The sequence below is a fragment of the Dermacentor andersoni genome, chromosome 10, assembly GCF_023375885.2.
Source record: "Dermacentor andersoni chromosome 10, qqDerAnde1_hic_scaffold, whole genome shotgun sequence".
NCBI lineage: Eukaryota > Metazoa > Arthropoda > Arachnida > Ixodida > Ixodidae > Dermacentor > Dermacentor andersoni.
In genome coordinates, this window is record NC_092823.1 from 88,905,183 (window position 1) to 88,924,661 (window position 19,479).

Consider the following 19,479-nt stretch of genomic DNA (forward strand, 5'->3'; position numbering starts at 1 on the left):
AGAAGGAATCCACATATGGCTGTCTTGCAAAGAGAACCTTTTCTTCAATTGATCTTAGCCTTGTTTCCCCATCTGTACTGCCTGAACTTGAATGGGAGGTTACCAACAATCATTGCGGAAGCGACCACTTTCCCATGCTGCTAAGAACACCTAAAGAAAATGAATATCTACCACAGGCTCCTAAGTGGAAGATTGATACAACCGACTGCGAGAAATTCCGAACTCTCACTAGTGTCTCATCGGATGACATGTCTCATCGGATGACAGGAATTAATGCTGCTGTTGAGTATTTTGGAGCCTTCATAATAGATGCTGCATCGCATCTAAGTGCATATCAGAAGTAAATTTCTTGGCATGCAAACGGCGTGTCCCGTGGTGGAACGATTGTGGAATCGCTCGTAAAAACACAACAAAGCGTGGGGGTTGCTACGCGCCTCTCCCACTGCGGATAATCTTCTTAACTTTAAGAAAGTAAAGTCCCAAGGCAGGAGAACTTGCCGGCAAGCCAGAAGAGAGAGTTGGCAGAAGTTTTTATTGGGCCTCTCTCCTATACAGATGAGGCCAAAGTCTGGAACAAGGTTAATAGGATAAGAGGGCGACAAACATATTCACTCCCTTTGGTAAATACATAGGGTGATACACTGAAAGACCAGATAGACTCACTTGGGGAGCACTTTGAGCGCGTGTCGAGCTCAACCCACTATTCCCAATCCTTTTTTAAACTTACAGAAATAGAAGAACGTAAGCCAATCATACAGAAATCCAGACAGAATGAACTGTATAACCGGCCTTTTAGTATTGCCGAGTTGAGAGCTGCATTTAGCACATGCAAAAGCACTGCACCGGGACCTGACATAGTGATGTATGACATGATCAGAAACTTACATACTGACACACAAGTTACACTACTCACACTGTTCAACACTATTCGGGCTGTGGGATACCTCCCGTCCACATGGAAAGAAGCGATTGTGGTCCCTGTTCTTAAGCAGGGTAAGGACCCTTCCTTGGCAGCAAGTTACCGTTCGAAAGCTCTTACTAATTGTCTCTGTAAGCTTGTCGAAAAAATGGTTAATCGCAGACTCATACCGTTCCTTGAACTCACCAATATGCTCGATCCCAATCAGTGTGGCTTCAGATAAGGATGATCGACAACCGATCAGCTTGTGCGCACTGAAGGAAACATCCGTGATGCATTTGTTCATAAACAGTTTTTCCTGTCAATATTCCTCGACAGGGAGAAGGCGTATGACACAGCATGGCGTTACGGGATCTTGCAAGACTTGTCGGGAATGGGCATCCGTGGAAATATGCTGAACACAATTGAAAGCTATTTGTCAAGGCCTGACTGTCCCAACGTGGGAGCGGCCCGCAGCGCGCTGAGTCGCGTACCTCAGGACCTTATTAAAGTTTTGCATCCATCCATCCATCAAATCGCATCTTCCGCGTGAAAATCGGCAACGTATTATGGCGACCTTTTATACAAGAAACTGGTGTACCCCAGGGAGTAGTGCTCAGCTGCACTCTCTTTATTGTCAAGATGAACCCACTTCGTTCTTTACTGCCACCAGCCATGTTTTATTCTGTCTACGTAGACGATATACAAATAGGTTTCAAATCCTGCAACCTTACAGTGCGTGAAAGACAGGTACAGCAGGGCCTCAAAAAGGTGTCAAAGTGGGCAGACCAAAATGGATTTAAAATCAACCCCCACAAAAGTTATTGTGTTCTCTTCACAAGCAAGAAAGGCCTGGTCACAGATCCTTGTATAGAACTGGACGAACAACAAATACCTGTGAACAATGAACAGAAATTCCTAGGGGTTATACTTGACACGAGGCTTACTTTCATCTCACACATAAAATGTCTTAGGGCAAAATGTCTAAAAACTACGAATTTACTTAGTCCTATCCCAAACAGCATTGGGTAGTGACAGGCGGTGTTTACTGAATCTTTATAGGAGCCCAGTTAGATCCCGATTAGATTATGGTGCCGTAGTATATCACTCTGCTGCACCGAGCGCGCTAAAGATGTTAGACCCCGTTCACCATCTGGGTATCCGCCTGGCCACTCGCGCAATTAGAACAAGCCCGGTCGAAAGCCTATATGCAGAGTCAGACGACTGGTCACTACCTTTTCAGAGAACGTACATCAGCTTTCACCTATTCTCTCAATTCTCTCAATGTGCGCTCCAATAAAGAACATCCGTGTTTCAAAACTGTTCACGACTGGACGTGTGAAACAATTTTTCATAATAAACCCTCTATGAGACTTCCTTTCTCACTGCGTGCAAGATAACTTAGCACGGAAATGGATGTCCCAGTTCTCGAACATCGCCTAATGCGTCCAGCTAAGATATTACCGCCCTCGGAGTGGCAGGTGAAAAAGTGTGACGTATCCTTTGTAGAGGTCACAAAGCACGCACCTGACCTCGAAATCGCTATGCATTTCCGCGAACTTCAATCGAGGTACCGCTGCTCCGAATTCTACACAGACGCGTCAAAATCACATGCTGCTGTATCTTATGCTGCTGTTGGTCGCTCTCTTTCTAAATCTGACTTACTAAACCCGCAAACAAGTATCTTCACTGCAGAAGCCTATGCAGTACTGACTGCAGTAAAACATATACAGAAATTAAAACTCGACAGAGCAATTGTACACACAGACTCGCCAAGTATCGCAAAAGCGTTCATTTCATTACGAAAGCATAAAAATCCTGTTTTCATTGAACTTTACTTCCTCTTATGCAGTATTTATCTGTCACATATACATGTAGTAATATGCTGGGTACTTGGCCATAGAGGTATCGAGGGTAATGTACTGGCTGATAAAATGGGGCCACATAATTCACATCACTAAACACTTTTCCTACAGCTGCTGTCCCTGTCACAGATCGGAAGCCTTTCTTGCGCAAGACACTGGGACAGCACTGGCAACGCATGTGAAACGCAGAAATAAATAATAAACTTCCCGCTATAAAGCCACAGTTAGGTTTCTGGCCCTCCCCAACAAAATCACGGCGAACATTCTGCCGCCTCAGAATAGGACACGCATTTGGTACTCACAATTTTCTGCTTACTGGAAATGAACCGCCAACCTGTGGTCGATGTGGTGAGAGGCTAACCGTCCTCCACGTCCTCTTGGAGTGTCGCAAAGCCGAATCTGAAAGGAACATTTTCCTCTTACATATCGTTATTGCGTACCTCTTCACCCAGCTATGTTTCTTGGTAAAGAACCATTTTTCAAAACCAAAGTAGTCGTCAATTTTTTAAATGAGGTTGTGCTACATGTTATAAGCCCAATAAATTCGTAGCGCATCCTCTTTCCAGAGGATGCCGCTGTGATAGTTGTTTTAAATAGCAGATGCCTCCAGGCCCTTGTGTCTCAAGGGCTTTAACGAGGCCATGGTGCTCGAGTGAATTTTAGAAACTGATACATTTTTTTACATCGTATCATTATTTTGCAATGCACCCTAATGCTCATAGTACACGCCATTTGTCAGCGCTATAATCTTATTACACGTACATTTTACGCACTTTATAGTGACTATATTTTAGGCCCCTTTACAGCCACGTCACATAAACTTCATAGAACCCATCACTCCACTGCGAAATCACTAACACTTGCGTGGCGCTCTTTGGTCATACCTCGCCCTTGTGCCAATAAAAACCACACATTCATTAAATCATGGGGGAGAGTACGGAGCCCTGGGGCGTGCCTGCACCACCCATTCGGACCGTTCGCGGCGAGGCCCCATCGATCTTGACCGTCGCCTCGCGCCCATTCAGGAAGCTGCTGACATATCGGTGGATTCTCGCCCCGAGATTGAGTCGGGTGATCTTGTCCAATATGGCCATGTGCTTCACAGTGTTGAAGGCGCTCTTGAGGTCTAGCCCGAGCAGCGGGCGCACGTGCGCGCTCCGAGCGTTCACGACGTGTTCATTGATCTGCTGCATGTCGTCCTGCGTAGAAAGTTCCTTCCGGAAACCGATGATGTGGGTGCCGAAGGCGTCCTTGTTCTCGAGGAGCGTCGTCACCTTGTTGAGGCAGGCACGCTCCATCACTTTCCCGACGCAGGACATGAGGGAGACCGGCCTGATGTTTCGGTCCTCCAGCTGTTTGCCCGGCTTTGGTATGAGTATAATGTCCGCGGTTTTGCACTCTTGCTCAATTTGGCCCTCCTTCCAGCACGCGTTGATGTACTCGCAGAGCTTCTCGATGGCGTCGTCGTTCAGGTTCCTCAGGATTTTGTGTGTGATCCTGTCAGGGCCGGGCGCCGATTTGGTCCTCAATAGCTGGAGGACCGTTCTAAATTCCTGCACGGAAAAGTTCACGTCCAGCTTCTCGTTGGGAGCCCCGCGGTACTCTTGGTGACTCTGCCCTTTCGGTCGAGTGAGGGGCGTCTGCACGAGCTCTTCCGCGAAGACCTCCGGGTCGTCCTTGCACTTGTGTCGCAGCTTGGCCATCTCTGTACGGGTCGCGGTTCTGGTGCTTGCCGGGTCGAGCATGTCCCTGAGAATCTTCCAGGTGCGTCCCGCGCTCATGTTCCCGTTCATCGAGTCGCACAGCTCCTGCCATTCTTGCTTGCACAGGCGGGCGCAACTCGTCTCGATCTCCCAGTTGATTTCGGCGATCTTCTTGCGTCTCTTCCTGTTGAGTTTTTGCTTACTCGCTCTCTGTTGCATGGATTTCTTGGCCGCAACGAGATGTGCGAGCCGGCTGTTCACTCTGGACGGTTGGGGAGTGCCGTCGTCCCCGGCTCCGCGGGATCTGTCTCCTCCTTCTCTGGGGGGTTCTTCTCGCCAGTCCGTGCATTCGATCTCATCGGTAGCTTTCTCTACGTCCGCCTGTAGTTCTCTGCACCATTTGCGAATGTCATCGATTGGGCCCTCCTTCATGTCTTGTTCTCTATTTTTCTGAAATGTGTCCCAGTCCACGATACTGGCCTTTCGGCAGACATCCTCCTCGCTTTCAACTTCTCCCACGGTCACGCACAGGATCCTGTGGTCACTGCCCAGGTCCTCGAGAGTTCACCTTTTCGCGTACCCTTCTCGCAGCTTATACAAGGCGGATCCCAATAGGTCGCGAAGCTTCGGGCGAAAAGCGGTTCCGAACAAATTGTCACTGACATCAGCAAGGGTGGTTATGGGAGCAGCAATTGAAGCGCGACTATGTTTGGAGGGAACAAATATTTGGAAAGGAAAGAGCGTGTTTTAATTAAAGCGAGACACACATAGATTCAATCAATGAAAATAGAATTCTTGGTCAATTTTATATATGCATGACGAGTAAATAAATAAATAGTCCATTTTATTTTTTAATATGAATAAATACATTTTTTTCAGCACCCAACATCGCTATCACTTGCAATGCAATGCAGTTCTTGGAGTGTGCAGAAAGGCGCGCTCGTAAAGTTCACCTCCTACAATACGCCTTCCTCCCCTCCCTCCTCCCCTAAAACCTTGTGCTCTTTGGTTGTCGACTTTGCCTGAATTTGGTGATGGGGGTAGCATCATCGTTCCTTAACCTGTTCAGTAAAAGTAGTCAATGACGAGAGCAAGACAGTTGTCTACTTTGGTTGTTTTGTGCAGCTACGCTGGCCATGGGGCTTGGCGTCCGCAGACAGGACCAGCACTCTACACATAAAGTTTCATGGGCCTCCAAAGAAAGTATGTTTTAAACAGGCGTACGATTTCGGTCTACAGTACGGCTGGCTTTTTCCTGCGCCGCTTTCCGACCTGCAACCATGAAACGCCCATCAAGTCGATTGGTGGGGCATCTTAATACACAGCTCTCATGTCAGGCCACCAAAACAAATTTCGCGCCTTCGCAAATAACGTTACCTCACTTCTCTTTTTAGCGGACATGGCGTCACATTATTTTTTTTCTTCCGCCGCAAGTGTTCCGTCCTCAAACAGATGGCGCCAAGCACCATGAACTGCGGACGAAGCACAATGTTTTGAACGTATGGGCTGCTATGGATGCTTCACTGCCAGGTGTATTGATGTACTTGGGCTTATACGTTTTAGAAGCGCATTTTCTAATGCCGCGCGGGTACGAAGTGTGAATGACGGTAAAAAACGAACGCAGGAAAGCGCGACCGCAGGAATGGTCGCATCTTGGCTCGGCTCCACGTGCCAAGTGCTCCAGCAACGCAATTGCCTAGGACGACCGTCTTTATGTGCATTGCAGTTGTTGCTGACTAACTATACGCATAAATAATGGATATTCACGTAGAACTGCAATCGCTGTGCCTTCAGATTTGCCAGGGGAACGATTTCTGCCTCTTTCTGGTGAAATTTGAGCGCGCACTATTTGGTAGCAGCTAGCACATTACAGCGTATGAAGCAGCAAACAGTGCAATGCGACAAGCCTCTTCGCAAGCCGGTTCAAAGCTGTCCGCTGGTTTCCGAGTCATTGTGCTTCTTCATTTCTCTATACCATTTCTGAACCAGAGCAAAAATAGCACGTGCTGAACCTGAACCAAACCAGTGTTCTTTTCAGTTCAATATCCGTGTTATATATATATATATATATATATATATATATATATATACATATATATATATGCTATGATAACAATTCCATAACTTTATGAATATTCCAACTGAGCCTGGTACCGTGACAAACTATTTCTGGTTCAACGATACCTGCAGGAATCCCGATACTTAGAGAACTTTAATATGTGGAGAAAAAAGAATGGATTGCTAACATGGAAAATCTCCGTTCTAGCAATCCTGTTAGCATTCATGGTATACTGGCATGTGCAACTTTGGAAATATGACGTCAGATCCGCCCAGCTCAAGCTACGAAGGAATTTAATGTTTAGCAGAATACGATGATATGAATTTTTATTCTCATTGCCTTTTCCTAACCTAAAATGCCCAAAAATGAATGAACAAATGTATAATCTGCATTTGGGCCACCAGAGGTTAAAAATGAAGAGTAAATAATGGAAACAGGTTTTCGTGTGGAGAGAAATGTTGCACACCTCTGAATAAATAAATAAACAAGCATATTGGCACGTGGTGGTGACGCTAAGAACACAGAAGCAATACTGTGAAAGATAAAACTAACTTTTATTGGGTGAACCTGTGCCCACAAAAGCAGGCTACACTTATAGCACAACGATAGCGGCGAACACCGTCGGCGATCATCGAAACTCTGATCAGCGGGTCAAGCGCGTCGGCTTTTATAGATCGTTCGTCGAATGTTCCAGATTAACCGCTGGGACCCGCGTGTCTTCCACAAAGTTCTACACCATTCGTGTCGCGGATAGATGCAATCAGATTACACAAGTTGCGGTGAAAGACAGTGGACGGAACCATCGGTAACATTCCAGAAACTTTTACATGCAGGCGCGTCCTGCGCTGTGCGATAACATTTGTTAGGCGGCGAAACGTGGTCGCCCGATCAAGTTAAGTACACGTGTCAATATATATATATATATATATATATATATACATCCACACACATGTACCCATATTGCTGTGTTGAAAAATTGGCTTAACTGCTTCATCGACAATGCACATTTGCATGTGGTAAAAATAGCTTATTGGATCAACCAACTTCATTATATTTAATGGACAAGGGTGTGTGGTCATGTTAACGGTAATCATTATTTATTGACTCCCGCCGTGGTTGCTCAGTGCCTCTGGTGTTGGGCTGCTGAGCACGAGGTCGCGGGATCGAATCCCAGCCCCGGCGGCCGCATTTCGATGGGGGCCAAATGTGAAAACACCCATGTGCTTAGATTTAGGTTCACGTTAAAGAACCCCAGGTGGTCGAAATCTCCGGAGTCCTCCACTACGGCGTGCCTCATAATGAGAAAGTGGTTTTGGCACGTAAAGCCCCATAATGTTTCAAATATTTATTGCCGTTTTTTTATTTATGATCACCGTCCTATACAAATGACTGTTGTTCTCTCCAGGGTTACCTAAACAAGCACCTTTTACATACAGGATCTGTAGAGAAAATCCCAGGTAAGTACTCTTTTTTATAAACAACAACTTTAGTCTAGAAACTGCAGAACAATATTAGCACAATTGCAAGTAAATATTCCTTTCTATACAAAGCCTATTTGGGTAACAAACTGCCACACAATATAGGGCAGATTGTAAGAACGGGAATGCCTGCATGCCATATACCCTATGTTCTCGTTGCAGTAATTTGTATGCAACGTGCAAAATGTATTTGCGGTGGAGAATCTTCGAGGGTGTTCGGTACCCCAGTTAAACAATGCGTTGGTTATCTTACAATAAAGCTTGTTGATGAACGATTTGATGCTTTGCTTGCATGGCACAGCCAGCGCAAGCGATACGAACACGAACGACAACCCCGATTTTTGTTCACCTGTGTGCTTTTGTTTGCGTCCCTATTCTTTGGGCTCGTGTTACGACATACTGCATTCGCCACTTCACCGCATTCCGTTCGTTCTGTTTCTGCATTAGTTAGAGGGAAGTTTCTCATAAGTAATATCTTTAGGCGTGCAATGAAAATCGATGACGTGCTAAAGTGAGGAAGCTAACTTTATTTCAAATATTTAAAAGATTCACTTTCCCCACCATTGAGTGCAGATTTCCATTTTCGGTTTATGCTTTTTTCCGTGACTAGAGACGCCCAACATGACGTTACTTAGGCGCCATTCTATAGTATTTATGTGCACATTGCTGTCTCTCACATTTGCATTATATCGACTAGTCCTTATTTTCTTAACGTTGTAGAGGGTTCATTGTTTGCATTAATCCCCAAGCCAGATTTGCTGTACTCGTAGGATCGCATTGTGGTTTGTGCTATGGATCTTATTCGCTAATGGCTGATATTCGAATGCTGGAAACTTCAGATCAGGCATTCTACAAATCTGGTTTACAATAGTAACGTCTAGGCTTTATTGTGAATATTACATACTGTGCCCATAGTGCGTTTATTTGGCCACTTTCCATCTATATATGATGTGCTCCAAGTCAAGGATTTGCTCCTCTACTTCGCGCATATACGCTTATTTTCGTGCTATTATTCTAAAATGTAGCCAGACGGCACAGCCTCCTGGTCACGTCGCTTCCCTTCGTTTCAGTGTGCAAGGCAGATTAGCGAAACCCATTGAGGGAGAGCAAGATTTATTTTCCTTTCTATTTTTCTTCTGCTAGCTTCTGTATTATTCAGAAAGCAAGATTTTTGAGGTCCGAAGTCGGCGGCCCTCGACTACTCACGTGCGAGGCAACAGCTCAGAATGAATAGCCGTTGTCCGATAAAGAGCTCCTTCATTCAAACGCCAGATTCCGTGTCCAAGGTCGTACCTACGCTCCTCACTCAAGCAAAGCGTGGCGGTGAAACCCTCGGTGGCCTAACCAGTCGCTCACCAGCCAATCACACATGAGTATTCACACCATTACCAGCAATAGCACCAAAGCTTTCGTGAAGAAGGCAGCATTGCTCAAAACAATGACACAATCAACAACACGCAAGGGGATAGGTTCCTTTAAAGACACGTCATCACACTCTTCCCTACATCTGACACCGAGTCTTTACCTTGACGTCCTCCGGCACCGGAGGCCAAGCTCGAGCTCGCACTTGTGGCAATAAACTGTCCGTATGGTTCACTTTTGTCTAGGCACAAGCACACGTGTTGAACACACAGCACGCCTGTTACTGTTTCCAAAAAGCTACGTCTATTTGCGATATGGCTGACTGACAAAAACTGCCGAGGAAGCGCTAGGAAAACTTGGACACTCCACGCAGCTGTGGGCCGGGTGGCTTGAATTCCCCTAACACAGAAAATGCCCATAGTCAAGTTTTCTGTGAAACCTCGTCCAGTCAGTTAAGATTTTTACGAAACAAAAAAACAACGGTCACTGGCCGAGTAAAAAGTCAGACGTTTAGTAACACACACGAGTTCTTTGTTCATAGCGCTGCGTACAATTCATCGTGGTCAATTTATATCCGTATCACGTGACGTAGGGAGCGAAGATAAACTTTGGGCAGGGTACCGTAGGTCCTATTGGCTGTTTTCTGTTGCTCGCATGTGCAAAGAATTGAGCTGCAGCCTCGTGGTGACATTCTTTTCCTTTCCGGTGATTGAAGCGTTGTACTATTTTATCGTGTGATTCCACTTGCACACGTGTTCCGCCACTGCGTTCGACACATGACAATTTTGCTCGACATCGAGTTCACGTTTTTTTCAATCGCCTTGCGAAATTTCTAGTTTCGTTTATGTAGCAAGAAGCACACGGTAGCGATCGCATACAATAGCGCCCATCGGTCGCAGCCGCGTAAATGTTCATAAACATATCTGCGTTTTCTCAAGGCGAGCGGAAAAAGTGCGCGGATGCCAAAGAGCAGTACTGCAAGCGGGTTACCGTCTACCACGTTGCCCATCTTCCGGGCATACGCCTCACCGTGCGGCGACGACGCCCGTAAAGGCCGATCCACACGACGGACCAAATTGATCTTTTGGACCGCGGTCCGCGCATCACGTGATAAGACGTCACTAGTTCGTGCGTACCGCTGTTGGCCTGCGCAAGACCGCGGCCCTCGCGGTCCAACAAATCGCCGAGGCTTTTCCCGCTTCAGTTATGAGGCGGACCGCATGCAAACCACAACGACATTGGCGTAGCCAACGAGTGTTGTCCGGCAACAGAGTGTCTTCAGCCAAATCCAATCTAGTTTTCGGCTCAGCAAAAGCCAGTCAAGCCAGTTGTTTCATGTCCGCCGTTTCGCCTACACGTGCGTGCAGCAGATATATTTTTTAAACACCGTGTCCTCTTGGAGTGACGAGGAGGTTTTTTCATTTTGTATCCCTCGTTGAGCAGCTCCCCGCTTTGTGGGACTGGAGCCGGCATGATAACAATGATAACACTCTGGCCGAGAATGTAGCTGATCTGATCCGCCGTCTGCTTTGGCGGTCCGCCGTGTGGATGTGCTCTGCGCCGGACCGGACCGCGGCGGGCCGTGACGTCGCATCACGTGACCGATCGGCCCGCAGACTTGGTCTGTCGTGTGGATCGGCCTTAAACAGGCGACAGTAGCGGCCGCTGATGTCCACGTGGTATCTGGGATTCCCGGGGGCATCTCTCGGTAGCGTGTGGCTGGTGCCAAGCGTTTTCATCTTCTGCTTAAGCTAGTCTCACCGTAGGTTCCCCAATAAGGTCGCATCGTCCTCTCGTGAGGGTTCGGCTTCGGCAACTCTTGCACAGCGCCGCTAAGGCATCTTCCACGCATACATATCACCCGCGTCCTGCGTTTGAAAGCGGCATACGCGAATGGACCGTTATACGGAAATTGGCCCATTTAGCAGATAGAGAAGTTATCGAGCACTTCGCAGCATTCACATAAACAGGGCGATTCTGTTCATAAAGCTTCATAACAAATCTAGGAAGCCCCTAGGTTTCCTTGAGAATCTTCTTTGGGAAAAATTTCAGCTTAGCTCGTCGAAGCACACCATTGTGGCCGCCGGCAAATTATCGTGTTTGGCCAGCTCGTGGAAGCTAACGGCATGCAACCAGACCCGTAGCGAATATACGCCATAAGAACATCCCTGTTCCCCGCCCTGCTAATTATATGCGCAGCTTCCTCGGAATACAGTGTTGCTTGTATTTTTTTTGTGAAATATTTTGCCGTCATCGCGAAACTACTTACTCAGCTTTTCAGGAAATGTATCAGTTTTTGAAGGCGCATCCAAGAATCTCCCTGGTTGTTACATATCATGACCCCGCTAACCAGCCCTCTGATTTTCCTACATCGACCACACTGTCACTGCCAAACCTCGTACTGAATAAGCCACGTAGTCGGCGCTGTATTACGCCAGCGCTAGCATTGTCATGATATTGTCATCGCTTACGGCAGCTTGAAAATATCGATCGCGAAGCACAATTACTCCACCACAGAGCCCAACTGATGGCTTTTGTGTGGGCGTTTGCGAAATTCCGAGTCTATTTATACGGCAGGCCGATTCTTTTTTTGCCGCCCACCGCGCGCTCTGCTGGCGGTCCTCCCTCAAAAAGGTATTCCTCAATATTGATATTCGGCTCTTTATGAATCTGGCCGCCTACATCGTGATGAATATTGCGCTTCCCGCTATTCTGTCGACTACCATAACGATGCTGATGTGCGCACCATCCAGCCCGCGTCTGACTTGGCTTGCATTGGTAAGGAACCGAACAGATACTTCCTGCGAGCGATCATCTAAGGTGCGATATATTTTGCCTAACATGCTTCCATTCGTCAATTCGCGTTCCACGATGGCATCTTGTACCACTGCTATTTCCACCATGATAAACCTGACACTCTTATTTTCGTCGCTAAAGATTTACGCCGGAGCGTTCTCAATGATCTCCATGATACACCAGTGCCAGTTAACTCGATGTATCTGCTACCTACGAATGTGTCCGCGGCCGTTTCGTTTAGCCACGCTTTGCAAGCTAATCTGCCGTGGCAGCTCGCCAGTCATGTCAACGTCATCAAACCCAACCGCTGCTATCTGCGGGTTCCATTCGCTCGCCTTCCCTACAGAACCGCTTTTTTTGCGCTATGCTGAACTTGCTAGGGCCTCTTCGCACATTCATTTGAGGAAATAAACCAGCAGCTGTGGCTGATCATTAAGCTACGTGATCACTCGATCCCTGCTGACCAGTTCTGCAAGTGAGGTTGCGTTGTTTCTGCTATCTGATGTTATCTTACTTCACAATTGCTTAATGACTGCGGCTGTAACGCTTTGTCCGAAGTTATCGTCCACATTCTCAATCTTGCTCTACTCAACCTGAACTAAGCAATTTTACCATCCCCATAGGAACGGCCACGCGGAGCGCTTGAACCGCACTTTCACATGTATGCTGGCTATGTATGTTCTGGCAGATAACCGGATGGTGACGAAGTTATCCCTTTGTAACACATCCTTGGAGCAGTTATCGTCATGGCACTGCTAGTGTTTCGCCCTTTAAACTATTTTGGACACGAAAGCCGACATAAGCTCTACACGCCATGTTCCCTTCATCTACCACGTCTCTCATACAGTGCATTACCACGAGCCTATCAATCACCACTGCTTTGGCATTCTGTCGACATTTTAGCCTTTCTGCCATAGAACTCCTGAAATCATCATCATCATCATCTATCATCGACTACGCGCACAGTCCATCGCGGGGCCGGATCCCGCTAGTCAGCCTGCCGATGGTCGGCCTAAGGTGTCACATTGCAACCAGCAGCGCCGCTTGCGAAGCTCAACCCTACGACCGCATTTCTCGCCTCGTACAAGCGAGCTGCCTTCTGTCTCCTTTTCACCACGTGAGTATTTTCGAGAAGCTCCTTTCCCTCTGCATGCAAACATACCGTGCGTTGTGGAAAGTGGCTACCGTTAATTACGAAACTGCCGTCGTCAATCCTACAGTGCCTAGTCTGAACTTCTTCTGTGTCCTCGTTTACGTCTTAAGGCTGAAGGCTTACAAGTGTTTTTACAATGACTCAGTTTAAGAGCGCCTGCACGCTGCTTCTACCGCCCGAGAGTGGAGGGTCGGTAATGCTACCGAATATTTACTACTCTTCAAAAGAAAATCCACCAACCATGGCTGTGAAGACGGCGACGCCCTCATAACATGACGCTGGCGTTTCATTCTGGGCAGCGCTAAGTGGGTGTGTGTACTTACAAATGTGTACAATCTTTTTTTTCTTCTTTGCGTCAATATTTATAAAGAGAAGCGCACTACGGTGCTGCAGAATAGCCCATTTCGAATTAACTACTGCGAAAAAATATCAATATACAATACCGGTGGTGTTTGCCCCCACTTCTAGTGCCACTTCAAAGCAAGTTTTCTTGAGGGCAATCAGAACTATGGATGCAGGAGCTTTCGCTTTGAAAACGTAGCATCTCCGTTTTGCGCCTTCATCAGCAAGGTGTCGTTAAACTTCAGTACAATAAAAGATTCCCTGTGAATGTATGCCGAGCTAAAATAATATTTTATACTGGCTTTTCAAACGTGGTAATTGCGGCTTATGCAGCGGGAACGAAGGCTTGCTGACAAGCGTGACACAGTGTTATTCTCGATAATCCATCTTGTTGGGGAGTCTCTGCGGCTTGAAAATACTGTGGTTTCCAGGACCATCTTCTGGAAGCCGCGGTTTGAACAATTACCTTTTATGAGTACGTAAATATTCTTCTCTAGTGAGTGTTCGTGTTCCGACAAGCGTGTGTTCCCTCAACCGGCAGTTCGGCCTGTGTGCATTCGACAGCATTCGACAGCTGCAAAGAACTTGTAGCTGGATGAATAGGTATTCGATTTTTCTAAAAGTTTTAAAACTCCAGAAAAGGCTAACTTACAGGCACGCGCTCACGCTGACAAACATCGAAGGACGGGCGTCTGTTTCACACAGCCGCTCACTAACCACTGCTGGAACGCTTTGAAGGTTCCAGCATATGGACTTCATAGCCGTGTACGCATGACACAGCATCACAACCATTTACTTAGGCGCTCGCACACAGTTTATAATTTCAGCTAGGAAGGGTTGATCTTGGCTTAAAAGAAGCAAAGTGAAGGTTCGTTGGTCCACTAGTGCCAATTTCATCTTATCAAAAAGCGTTTTGAATCCCATCGTGACGTTACAGTAAGAATAGTCGTTTCACCTAATTGTTTCGTACGCACATATAAAAAAAAAAGCATATGTGGAACAAGATGTGAGGAGCAGTCTTCCTTCTGCTGTACTTTTCGTGCTCATTTAAACAGTAATTCAAGGTGTGCTGCTCGACAGATTTTGAATTTCCTGCATAATAATGGTAATCGTCGAGTACATGACCCCCTCCAGGGGCAATCTCCCAAACGCACACGCATAACCATTCTGGCGCAACTCATTTCGCTCAGCGGACATGCGCTGCCGCATTTTTACGTGTTTTGGGTGAGGAGAAAAAGCCAGAGGCCTGTATAGTGCCTACCCTCCACCTACGTGAATTTACACGAGACTTTTTGAATATCGGGGGCCATTATTGGTTTCAACATTGAACCCTTCGGCGCCGCTGCCTCCCGCTTGGTTCCCGGTTGGAATTTCTGGCGAAGTGTCTCGGCAACCCCGGTTACAGGGGCCCTCCGACTGAGGCTTCGACATTCTGCATCACAAAGAGTTCCTTGTGTTGTCCCCAATGGATTAAAAAAGAAAAAAAAAACACAATTGCGACGCTGCAAAATACACGCAGGCAATGGGAGAGGTGTATCCTCTCACCTTTCACGCACCCAGCGAGGACTTGCGATGTTTCGAGTAAAAACATCATAAGAAGCCAACAAACACTGACAACAAGGACAACGTAGGGGAAATTACTTGTGCTTAATAAATGAAATAGAGATACGATAAATTAACGGAAATTAAAGTGGATGAAAAAACAACTTGCCCCAGTTGGGAACCGAACCCACAAACTTCGCATTTCGCGTGCGATGCTCTACCAAATGGTACTGGTAAAGCATTGCACGCGAAATGCGAAGGTTGTGGGTTCGGTTCCCACCTGCGGCAAGTTGTTTTTTTCATCCACTTTAATTTCCGTAAATTTATCGTATCTCTATTTCATTTATTAAGCACAAGTAATTTCCCCTATGTTGTCCTTGGTCTCAGTGTTTGTTGCCTTGGTACTGGTAGAGCATCACACGCGAAATTCGAAAGTTGTGGGTTCGGTTCCCACCGGCGCAAGTTATTTTTCATCCACATTAATTTCCATTAATTTATCCTTTCTCTATTTCGTTTATTAAGCACAGGTAATTTCCCCTATGTTGTCCTTGGTGTCAGTGTTTGTTGGGTTCTATGATATGAGTAATAAAAATTCGGACCCTCGGTTAACCCCCTCTCTTCTCGTTCGAGTAAAAACGTAGCTTACATCCCACTATGCGGGAAGCTTTCTTCCCATTGAGGCCTTCCCAGTTCAAGCCACAGCAGCCCTATTTCAACGACATCTTCATGATAGTTAGAGTTACCATATTTAAGTATGCTCACTCTAACCATCATGAATAACTAATTAGCTATTCTAGGACGGGTGAACTTGAGTTCTCAGAGCCTAGTTGGAAATAGTTTTGATATTTAGGTAAGGCGCCTCAAACGCAACCTGGCACGCATAGTATATTTGATAAATAGCCTACGTTTCTGACAAATTTACCGAATGAATCATACACGCTGTTTATGCGTATGTGCTACGTGCAAGTGGTATTTTTTTTATTGTATTTTGTGTGTATACCGTTTGACCGCACGCTCCGTGTCAGTTGCAAATGAAATTATTTGCACTGCACGAATGTGTGTCCTAGTCGCAGTTTCTGAAATAATAAAGTCTTCATTGCACATAGAGCACAAAAACACGTAAATATATATTCTTATGCCGAACTCATCAGGAAAAACTGCATAAGTCACCCGCCTTTGCATCACGTCAGCAGGCTACAATTGTTGACAAATGTCGTCTCAGTTTGCGCGGCAGCTGAATTCAGGAGGTCTTTAACACATCAAATGCTCCGATTTTGGCGCTTTCTCTGGCCCAAAACGCACTGCCGAGTCATGTAGTAGGCAAACATGAAAGATTAAGACTGCAGATTAGGCATGTAACTTTTGGACTTACAAAAGGAATCGAGCAGCCAAATATTGGTGTACCTGATTGTTACAGCGAATTTCCATCTGGCGATGACACGTCTGGTTTAGCGCAGATTCTAAATATCAAGGAGCAACACTTAGCTTTGTAATCGTGGAATGGAAAGTATCGCACAGCAGCTGGACTTTGCGAGGAAACGATAGGACCAACTAAAGTGCACATCTTTTCACGTATGTTCATGTCTAAAATCTGGATGGGAGACGTGTCAGGTAATTCAGCAGTAATGTTAAGTCCTCGGCAATTTTACTTCAAGACCCATATTATAGTCTTAGGTGACACAACATTGTTTTGTTCCGTTAAATTAAATACCTTAAGTAGTATTCCTAAGAATCTACCACATATTCTGCTTCGGAAAGCATTTTAGGAAGCGCTATCATCATTTGCCAAAAATATGGCCAAAGAACCTGCGCGACACGCGGCGCGATAAAGAAAAGCAGCCTCTGCAGAAAAGGCTGCTTCTCAAATATATGCAAGTTCGCATTACGCAAACACCAGCATTGTCCACAAGCTATGCCTTTACCGAAGTAAGAAGCTTCTCCTGTGGTACATATTACAATATGTCCTCCCCATCCAGCGAGAGGGCGTTCTCTCTGAGTTCGTTACTGCCAATGGGTTCGCATGCGTTCGTCAAAATTTTCGCACGAAAGGAATCATTCACCGTTATCATAGAGTATAACTTCATTTCATTTCATTTTAGTAGCTTACAGACCACTAAGAAAAGATGTAATGCACAGGAACAAAGTAAACACGTTTTACAGGTATGTCACCGTATCTTGGGTGGGTCGCTCTCCTGCGCTTTGTGGCACTTTGACGCGCGATTCGATATTTGGCGGGTTGAGACGGGGCTCTCGAAACACCTTCAGCTGGTTCCATCGGTGCAATCGTATCGGGTGGAAAATTCTACGAGGCACTCAGCCTGCCTCGTCGGAGCAGCTCCGAGATCTTGGCGAGCTCCGATAACGTGGCGCCCGAAATTTCTGTTTAGTGGGTGGTGACCGCAGAAGTCATCTTTTTCGGGTTTCTGGTGAAGTCGCGTAATTACCGTGTGCTACAATGTTCTCTAGTCCAATCGGTTTAAACTTGTCCGCAGAGAGCGGCGACATCGTAGAGAGGGCTGGAACACAATAGGTGCTCGATGGTATCGTCGCGCCCACGGGAGTCGCACATAGGACTTTTGGCGATGCGTGCGATGCGTAATGCGAAGACATGGGATCGTTCCCCACCTGCGCCATGTTGTTTCTTTATCCACTTTCATTGCCATTAATTTATCATTTCTATAATTGAATTAGTAAGTAAAAGTTATTTCCCCTATGTTTTTTTTGTGTCCTTGTTAGTCCACTTCTCATGATGTGATTATAGAAAATCGGGCCCCTCGGTTAATCCCCTTTCTTCTCGTGTAAAAGATGTATCATTAGATGCGGTCGTGAAAATATCTGTGCTATAGGTATCGCTACAAACTTATGTAGCCCTGAAACTAAGGTAAAGTGTCGAGGTAATTCTCCATTCAAAGAAGCACAGTTGTCAACTAACGGCTCTAAGCTCGCTCCAGGGCACAGAAACCGCTTGGTCATTCTAGAAATGGGCGCTTCCACTGCACCCCGAGTTGCAACTTCTTCCACCTATAACTTTTCTCGCCCCTCAAACGTACTTGCGACTGCAATACATCCGCTTTATGTACTTCTATCATGCTTCAATACTCACAAGGTACAGAAATTTACTTTTGATGTCCGAGACAGCAATTTATGACGAAGCTGAGGGCACATTGAATATTGAAAATGTATGTGCTGCCTTACTGGTGTTGCCATTCTCATTCGTGAGGCCGTTTACGTTGAAGTTACACTTCTCAGACGCTTCGTTTTCAGCAGAACATCGTCGTCTTCACTTCAGCGCAGAAACACTGGCCGTGCTGTGTTCTCTCTTAGTTCTCGTCTACGTGCGCTTTTACAATCTCAAGGTACGTATAGCAGCTCGTCAGATATGTTGCTTTCTCTCCTCTCCTTTGGCAGCAAGCACTTTGGCGCGTCCGGAAATGAAGGAGAAACGGCGTCATACGTGAAAATCGGCAGATCACGGTCGCTCTAACAGTTTCACCGTGGATTTTGTCTGGAAGGCACGCTCTGCAAACTGAGCCTTGAGCGGAAGTTCACAGACGACACTTCCGTCACCGATGGTCCTGTCTGTTCTCTTAATGCCGCGGGACGCTTCGCGACGGTCAGATTCTTCTGCGGCATGAAAAATTGACAGAGCTTCACACGAACGGCAGGCACGGTTAGAACATGGTGACAAGCCGGCCCTGGCTCGCTTGTGTCGCCGCCTTTCTGTCACCTTATTGACATTATGTTGCATCACAGTTCTTCCTCTTACGCGGGGCAAGGACGACATAATGAAACAAAACAGCACAAGGTTATTTCGCAGCTGGCGAGAGTGGACTAGCTCTCAACACAGGCGCGTAGCAGAGAGTGAACATGTCGTAGCATGCCTGCTGAGGACAGCGCCAGGTCGGTGCCCGATTGCTGCGTGGCCCCCCTCGCCTTCGTTCTGTTGCGCCGCAGATGGCACACTTCGCATTATCCTTGTACATTGCAGCATGATTGCGAAATTTGCTCCATTTCAGTCTGCTCCACCGGCTCTCTTCTCGGGAAGCATGGCAGTTACACGGCCCCATTATCCGCCACGTTTACTCTCTGATTGGATGTGAGAGGTCACGTGCCTTGATATTTGAGCCGGGAAGCGGAAGTTTTGCAAAATGTAATTTCGCGTTTTCATCAAGACAGCGAAACGAGACGTGGAGGTGCAATTTTTATCGACTAATACATTTTTCTGTTCTTTGACAGCTATTGGGGCCCAGGACCCTCTGTTGGAAACGCCTGCCTTGCGCA

At 46.5% G+C, this 19,479-nt stretch overlaps 1 protein-coding gene across 2 annotated transcripts in view; it reads left to right on the forward strand.

The window, feature by feature from the left end:
* Positions 1 to 19,479, forward strand: part of LOC129380717 (uncharacterized) — a 148,601-nt gene that overhangs the window by 71,642 nt on the left and 57,480 nt on the right. For both annotated transcript variants that reach the window (XM_055062512.2, XM_055062511.2), the window contains exon 4: positions 7,931 to 7,982. In XM_055062512.2, the coding sequence (XP_054918487.1) occupies positions 7,931 to 7,982 (52 nt within the window). The remainder of the gene's footprint in view (positions 1 to 7,930; positions 7,983 to 19,479) is intronic.